Genomic DNA, 9,135 nt, shown 5'->3' with positions numbered 1-9,135 from the left:
GAGCTGTTGGCTCTGACCTACTTTCTTTACCACCATCATAAGTGAATGGGGTATTTTCTCTGCACTGGGAAAGAAACTAGACCAGAGTCTTCTAAGCTTGAATGTGATATGTATTGGGAGTTAAGGAAATTCAGACTGGCCTTCAAGATTACTGTCTTGACCAATTAAATTTCTTTTATATGTGTATATATATATATATATATATACACACACACACACAAACACACACATATATATGTATGTGTATATATATGTGTATATATATATGTATATACATATATATGTACATACATATATGTATACATGTATACATATATATACGTATATACGTGTATATATATATATAGTGAAAAGACATATATACGTTTAGAATTAGCCAGCTGGACTCAGTTTAGATGATCCCAGTTTTGTTGGCAACATCCAAAATGTTGTAATCAGGAGCCAGTGGCACATAGGCCTTCTTCTCTCCATCAGGCCGAATCAGGGTGTTGGCCTTGGCCACATCAGTGTCCAAGAGCTGCTTCACCGCCTGTCTGATCTGGTGCTTGTTGGCTTTAACAGCCATAATGAACACAAGTGTGCTGTTGTCTTCTGTCTTCTTCACGGCGGACTCAGTGGTCAGTGGAAACGTGATGATAGCATAGTGGTCAAGTTCGTTTCTCCTGGGGGTGCTGTTCCAAGAATATTTGGGCTGCCTGCCTCTGGAGTTGCAATGTCTTGGGCCGCTGGAAGGTAGGTGACGTGGGGATCTTCTTTTTTTTGTGGCCGTGGACACTTTCAACACTGCCTTCTTGGCCTTGACAGCCTTCGCTTTGGCTTCGGCTTTAGGAGGGGCAGGAGCTTCCTTCTTCGCTTTCGGCGCCATCTTGTGAAAAAGCAGGCCACTAAATCTATTTTGAATGTCAAAAATTGCATGTTCTTTCCTTTGAATTCATGCTGATTATCTTCAACCTGAGACAAATAGATGTCTATGGGAGAACCTTGAGAGAGATCAGTATATTAATGAATTTATTCTTTATTTTTTAATTTTTTAAAATTTTTATATATTTTTTTTATTGTACTTTAGGTTCTGGGGTACATGTGCAGATCATGCAGGATTGTTGCATAGGTATTAACAAAATTTAAAATAAAAACAGAAGAACATGTTCTAATTACAAATCTTCAACAACACAAACATATAGAGTAAAAAGAAAAACTCTGTGTTGCCTTACACCCCATCCTGTCATCATATTTTTCCCTCCAGATATACCCACTATGAACACTTGAGGGTATACCCTTTCAGAACATTTTCTACATGTTTATATACATACGTATGTGAAAACTAAACAAAGGTATAGTTTGGCTTTTATTTCTTTATAGTCTTCTATAAAAAAATAAATAAAAAGAATACATCATCTTCTTTTACTTAACAATATGTTTTGTAACTCATTCCGTATCAGGAGGTATTGGTCAACCTCACTTTTAAAAACTGATGCGTAGTAATCTGTAGTATGGATGGACCGTTATTCATTCAACCATTTTCATGATGTTACATTATCTTACAACTTTTGGCTTTTATAAATGGTGACATCCTTGCTTACATCTCCTTGTACAGCAGTTCAAGCATTGCAGACACGTATGCTTCATAAGAACCTAATGTGAAAAGTGATGACATTCCATGTCTGTCCTTTGACTACCTATAAACATGAAAGCAATGCTTTCAGGAGCCCCATTGCCAGAAGCTGAGCTTCTGTTTAATGTTGGTCATTATTCTTCATTTTCCCCACTCAATCAGTACCCCTGGAATGGCAGAGTTTTCAACTTAATTTATTTTTTTAAATTTTATTTTCTTTCTCTTTTTTTTTTTTGAGATGTGGTCTGCTGTGGTGGTCAAGTTTGCTGGCTTTATACTTAGCGAGCTGGACTCCGTTTAGATGATCCCAATTTTGTTGGCAACATCCAAAGCATCGTAACCAGGAGCCAGTGGAACATATGCCTTCTTCTCTCCATCAGGCTGAATCAGGGTGTTGACCTTGGCCACATCAAGGTCACATACCTAGTGTGGTCTTGAACTCCTGAGCTTAAGTGCTCCTCCCACTCTCCCACTTTGACCTCCCAAAGTGCTAGGATTGCAGGCTGAGCCACCACATGCAGCCATCAACTTATATTTTTCTCAATCAAAAAGTACCATACTATAGGTAGAGTAAGGCAAATTCAATGTGTTAATCAATGTGTGTAGGCATGGGCCTATTTTTGGTATCATCATTTCAGAGAATAAAGTTGAAACTCACAACGCTTCATCCTCAAAACTGCGGGAGAGCGGTCTTTGAGTTGGTGGTGGCGTCGCGGCAGTGGGTTCTCTCAGTGATCGTCACACAGGAGAGCAGCATGCCCAAGTTACCACCATCATGATAGGGACACGAAATGCTTGCTTCCCTGCAATGTACAGGCCCCTATAGAGAACAAGCTTATGGCTCCAGGCACAGCACTGCTCAGGTAACCAATTGTCTTGATACAGGTTTATTACTACCCAGTTTAGTGATTCACCACTGTGGAGACTTCTTCATGACCTCGTTTCTGCTTCCTCTACCTTTACCACCTCCAGAGAGGCTGTATTTTTTCTCTCCTAGGTCACTGGATAGATGGTCCCTTTGGATCATGTGCTCATCCCTGGTCCAGTCAGCTGTGACCGAAGGAGCAAGACCGTGTGAGATAAGGCTTGAAACCTAAGGAATTTCAAACAGGACGCCATGCTGGGCATTCAGCGGCATCTCAGGAGAGGGCAGAGTAATCAGCAGGTGCTTTGCATGCTGGTCTGGTGTGTCTGGAAAGGGCATCCTGCGAAAACGTTAGTCAGGAAACTTCTCATCAGCATTTTCAGCATGCAGAAGCAACTGAGAGAGCCACTTAGATACCATCTGATTATAATGTGTTTCTCAGAGAAATAAATAGCCCAAATGGAAGCACACTTCCGGTTGTCAATTTTTTACAAACACCCTGGAACTCAATGACAGTTCTCGAGGATCGATATGGTCTGATGACAGTGAATTGATTGTTCCAGCAGAGATCTTTAATGAGATTGTTCACACTATTCAGGCACCACCATCTCCAGCAGAGTACAATGACAATGGCGGGACCTTGTGAATATAGAAAGCAAAGCAACCTTCCTGCTCATTTCTTTTTGAAAGCACTAACCCCTAGCAGCAAGGCCTTCTTGTTAATTGGTTGTTAATTATTGGGACAACTCGTGAAATGTTTATTAAAGAGCTGGTCCAGTGGCAAAGAAAAGAACCCAGAGCAAGAGACTAAATTGAAGGGTAATAAAAGGAACGAATAAGCTTTTACACAGTTCACTGGCACCAAGGAAATTCTAGCAACTTACTCTTCTGGTGCAGGAGGAGACGTACTGTAGAAAGGCAGAGGAAACAAGCCAGAATGGATGAAAACATAATAGACACGTAGAGCTAGAAGGAACCTCTATAATCATCTTCCCCTATTTTACAGATTGGGATACCCAGGTAACACAGTGCATGGATGAATTGCCTAAGGTTCTGCTTCTAGTCGGTGTCCTGAGAATCAGTTCAGCCCAGAGAACTCATCACTACCAGGCCCAGGTGAGTGGTGGGGTATTTGACTTGGACCTCTTATTACAAAGGCTTCTATTCTAGTGATTTTTTTTCCCTTTATCCTCAAATGACGTATGTAGATGGTCAAAGCAACACACTGACAGTCTATGACATACATGATCAAAGCAATAAACTGACAGATTTAGATTGTCTTTAATGTAACTTTTAACCTATATCCCATGACTGTCTAACCAGACCACACCATCTTTGAAGCATTATAAATTAACACTTTAAAAATAAATTATTTTGTGAACAATTATATTATGTCATTTACATTTTTGTTGTTGCTATGAAAAGATAATTTGTTAGATGTATATATTTAAAATATATCACAGTTTCTGTTGTTTTGGCATTTAAAATTTTTTCATTGTCTCTTCATTTTTTTTTAAATATTCTAAAATCTGCAAAAATAGAAGCAGTTCGGGCTTCTCGAAAACTCTCCAGGCTCTCATTCACTGCTCTATAAGCTCTCATTGTAGCATGTCACTTTCATAAGTGATTTCAGTTGACACAATCAGGTTGAAGCTTTCATGATGTTACATTATCTTACAACTTTTGGCTTTTATAAATAGTGACTTTTTTTAAAAGTAGAACATTCTGTGTTGCACATCTGTAGTGCTGTCATAGGAACCCAGAACCGTGCTATTCATCTCCTAGCAGGTGTAGAAAACCTGGACCCCACTCCTGGTGAATTCTTAGGGAAGAGCAGTTAATATTTTCATTCTCTATACTGGCCAAGTCGATCTGTTTGGGTGGCTCTGTAATATTCCTTCAAGTTCATTCTTATGCATAATCATCTTTTAACTTTATATTTCAGATTAAAAAATCAGAGTAAGAGTAAAGTAAGAATATTATTAAAAGCATTTTTATTCTCCCTTGAAGAGTTGCTATAAAATGTTGTCTTTTCATTCCTGCTTTCTGCTTTCAGAAGTGATTTGGAAAGTATAGCTGGATGAAGTCACTTTTATAATGAAACTACGTAGGTTCTATGCAACCTATGATAAGTGAAGGAAAAGGTATATTCTATTCCTTAGGAAACCTTTCAGTCCCTTACACTGGCCCTGTTGCGTGGTGCCAGGTATGCATCCTTACCTGACACAGCCACTACATCTGTCTGTCTCATTCCTGTTCCAAGTCACACTCTGTATTCTCAATGGTTCTCAAACTTTAGCCTGTGTGAGATCTCCTGGTAAACTGGTAGAAAATGCAGAACCTAGACTCTCTTGCAGAGATTCTGATTCGTTGGAGGTGGGCAGGACAAAGGAATCTACATTTTTAAGAAACACTGCCTTTCAGTTTTAGGCATTTTAGAAGCACCCTTGAGAAACTCTGATCTGCCTGCATTTTCTTACCATCCAAAGGAGCTGGAAAGAAGCCTCTGAATGACAGACTTTATCTCTTTATTTAAGTGACTCACTCCTGGGATAGCTGGGTAGATGCCCCTCCTCACTCAGCCTGACTCCCAGGACCTGCCTCCACTCCCCTTGCCTCTGGCAGGGGGAACAAAAGGAGGCTGGAGAAGGGCAGACCCCCAGCAGAGTATGCCCACCAGTGGGTCCTTCCTTCTAGGCTCACTGCATTGCCTGTGAATATTTTTTTAGAATAGATTTAGAAAAAACCCAGGTCATTTGGGGCCAGTTCTGGTAAATCTGGTTTATGATCAAGTGGGAGAATTGCTGTTCGGGATCAAGCTACATATAACTATAACAAACATCACAGCCGACATTCTGGCTTGGGTCATAAATGCATCTGTGGCATCAGATGGAGAGTTTCAAAAATATACTCTGCAATGATGGTGGATATCACAGCCAGGCTGCTCTGAATGAACTCAATGGTTGCTTACAACTTGCTGTTGCTCTAATCGGTTGGGCAGCCATTTTTGTTAGTTGAGTGTCTCATTGATTCATTGATACTCTGCTATGCCAGTTGTTAAATAGTTGTACTACTGGAATTAATATATAATTTTTTTTTTGCTGAAAGACAAAACTCCTGTGAATATCTCAATTCAGAATGTTTCTTAAAAATCTAATCTCGTGAACTAATAGTCAATCTTTGCAAATGACATAAGTCATATGGACTTTCACTCACATTCTAAGTGAAAATCTACTTTAAGCCAGGTTAATATTTGTCCTACAATGATTCCAGGTATTAACTTTTATAAGCACAAAATCTCCATGCTCTGTGTCTACTGTTGCAAGCACTCACTTCCAAAGTATGCATAAGGTTGGAAATTTAATATTCCCAATACTCCAGCAAAAAGATGCCTTTAACTTTCTTGGCCATATCTTTAGCTTGGTTTCCTACAGATGGTACTCTGCTGATTCATTTCCTGATGGTGCACTCAAGTTGATTGTTTTATTCTTTCGAAGAATGTTATAAATTGCAGTTTGCTTAGGGTTGAATGATGACAGGGTGGGCTGGGGTTTACGGTTGAGAAGCACCACTTTAGCTTATAATAAGAAGCATGTAATTTTGATTCACTGAATAGGCTGGGGAAGTATTTATAAATAATTATATGTCTGGATGTGTTTGTATATATAGTTACATTTATTTTTAAGCATACATAGAATTTAAATTAAATATAAAAATATTCATCCATATAGTAATGCAAAAACCACTATACCATTTAAAAAATTTTAACTTAAGTTCTAATTTTAGGGGTGAAAAGAGTGGTCAATTCTCAGTTCTTACCACACCGGACTTTTCAGTAGAACACTAGATACAACTGATGAATCCTTTCATTTTGCTGTCAGAACATTACATGCAGTTGGCTTTCCTTCTGCCTGTGGGACTGCACCATCTGTTAGTCACCTTTGCTTGTTCCTTCTCTTTTGACCAACCTCTGATCATCAGAGTCATTAGGGATTACTCTTTGGACCTTATATGTAGCTATACTCACTTCCTAAAATTTCAGACTTGTATATCCAATTACCTAGTTAACTTTCCATTTGGATGTCTAACAAACATCCCCTGCTGAGAGTTTCCAAGACAGAACTCCTAATGTACAGCCCCTTGCCCCAACCTCACCACTCCTAGTCTTTTTCCCATCATAATAAAAGGCAATTTCTTTATTCTCCTTGCTTAGGCAAAATCCTCAAAGTCATATTTGAATGTTCTTCTTTTCTCATACTCCATATTCAATCTGTAAGCAAATCTCATTGGCTCTTCCTTTGAAATATAATCTGCCAGCCTCACTACCTTCTTCACCTTCCTGTTTCAAGGCTCTATAATCTCTCTCCCATTTATTGCCATGGCCTAATTACTGGACTTCCTATCTCTTAACTGTCTTAGACTTTTCTCAGCACAACCTCCACAGTGATCCTCTTAAAATTTAAGTTCAAACATGTCACGTTTCTGCTCAAAACCCTCCAACGGCTTCCCAAATCATTCAGCACAAAAACCAAAGTCCCTTCCATTACTTATAAAACCCTCCCCCCACCTACCATCTCTAACCTCATTACTAATACTCTTACACTTATTACTAATACTGATACTTCATTACTAATACTCTTACAATACCAACACTCTTACACTTATTCATCTACAGCCCTACAATTTCCTCTGCTATTCTTCAAAAATCACAAAGATTTTGTCACCTGAAGGTCTTTGCATATTCTGCCTCCTTGTCCTGGAAAGCTCTTCCCCAAATGCCATTTTGTCTCTGCCTGCAGATTTTTGATCCAATGTCACCTTGTTCCCAAAGTTTTCTCCAACCATGCTATTTAAAGTACAATTCTCTACTCCACCCCTTGCAGTCTCAGTGCCTCTGCCCTGCTTTGGTTTTCCTTTGTAGCTGTTATCATCAACTGACAGAGTTTGTTTATATATTTTGTCATTTTCTGTCTCATCACATTAGGAACTAGGGTTCATGAGAGCAGGGGTTTTGTAGGCTTTGGAAATTAGTATTTCTTTAGCAATAAGAACAGTGTATATGGCAGATACTCAATAAATCCTTGTTTAAAAAAAAAACAGTGTATCACAATAAAAATACATAGGCACATGAGCCAAATATAAATACTGTGGTATCCATCTCTAAGCTGTTCTCCAATGATGTTTACCTCCTGCTAAAGGAGTAATGTAGTCCTCCTCCTCCTCATTGTATCAGGGTTAATTTGTGTAGCCAACAGATTATGTGATGTTGTGTGACCTCTGACACTAGATTGTAAAATATAGTACAGCTTCTACCTTGCTTTCTTGGATCACTGACTCCGAGGGAAGGTGGTGACAATGGGGACACTCAGCAGCCCTATGGAGTGGGTCATGTGGCATGCAACTAAGGCTTCTGTCCAAACAATACCATTTGCCAGCCATGTGAGCGAGTCGTGCTGGAAATGGATTTAGCAGCCCCAGTAAAGCCTTCAGATGGTTACAGATCTAGCCAACATCTTGACTACAAATTAACACAAGACTCCAAGCTAGGATCACCAGGATAAGCTGTTCCCAAATTCCTAACCACAGAAACTGTATGAGATTAAAAGGAAGTTTACTGTGGCTCTAAGCCACTAATTTTGACTAATTTGTTATACAGAAATATTAATTGATATGGATTTTTGTACGTAAATTTTATACCTGGAGTGCTGTAACAAAAATCAAAATGTGGAAGACACTTTGGAATTCTTAGCATCCAGTAGAATTTTAAGGAGACTATTAAGTGAAAAACTAAAGGACTTTGAAGAGTCTGTTAGCAGAAACTGAATGTCCTTTGAGGAGGCTGCCATTAGGAGCTTAACGAAAAGTAAGAAAAATGTTTGTTGGACATGAAGGAAAAGGGAATCCTTGTTATGTGGTGGGAAAAATGTTAGCAGTGCTATCACCTGTGGTAATATTAAAAGAAGGAAATTCACCTATTGAATTGGTGAATCTAACTAAGGAGATTTCCAGGCAGAGTATTGATGGTGCCCCCTGGTTAAGTCTTGCTGTAAAATGTGAGTGAAGACAAATAAGGTAAAATAATAGCTCTTAAAGTAAAACCCAGGATTTGAAAATTTCTAGCTTTTCTGGATGTCAACTGATACTAATATTTAGAAATGACTTCTGGGCAAAGATGAAACCCTTTATTTTCTCAGGAAAGCATGGTATAAAGATGAAGCATACAATGTGACTGTCAAATACTCTGTTAAGGACTCAGAAAAATCCAAGGCAGTGTCTCCTTAGAGAATTGTTGAGTCAAACGCCAGGGTTTCTAACAAGCTTATGTGTGATATCCCTGAGCAGTCCCAGCAAAAGTTCAAGGCTTAGAAATGCTTATCTCAAAGAAATTTGTAAATGTAGCCTTTGACTAATGTAGTAAGCATCAATATTATTTAAAGGAGATCCACAAAATTTTAAGAGAATAGTATTAGCAAACTATCTTTAGCATGAACTAAAAGAGACAAGGGCAATAAAAATGAAGCAGACATTTGATCCCAAAATGTATGGGAAGGAAGATGTGTGAAAAAACTATAGGTAGTGTTCTAAGAAGGCTGTAAGGCTTCCTAAGGCCTGGACCCAGAACTCACACAGCATCACTTTTTTTTTTTTTTTTTTTTTT

General features: G+C 38.8%; 1 protein-coding gene across 1 annotated transcript; it reads right to left on the bottom strand.

Moving 5' to 3' along the window:
- Positions 1 to 391: 391 nt before the first annotated feature.
- Positions 392 to 873, bottom strand: LOC119471013 (60S ribosomal protein L23a-like). Its single transcript, XM_037738024.1, has one exon. The coding sequence runs from the start codon at positions 863 to 865 to the stop codon at positions 392 to 394; it is 474 nt and encodes a 157-aa protein (XP_037593952.1). The 5' UTR covers positions 866 to 873.
- Positions 874 to 9,135: the final 8,262 nt, after the last annotated feature.

This window comes from Cebus imitator, unplaced genomic scaffold (assembly GCF_001604975.1).
Source record: "Cebus imitator isolate Cc_AM_T3 unplaced genomic scaffold, Cebus_imitator-1.0 Scaffold47, whole genome shotgun sequence".
Taxonomy (NCBI): Eukaryota; Metazoa; Chordata; class Mammalia; order Primates; family Cebidae; genus Cebus; species Cebus imitator.
Note: the sequence above shows the minus strand (reverse complement) of the source record. Positions and strands in the feature narration are given on the sequence as shown.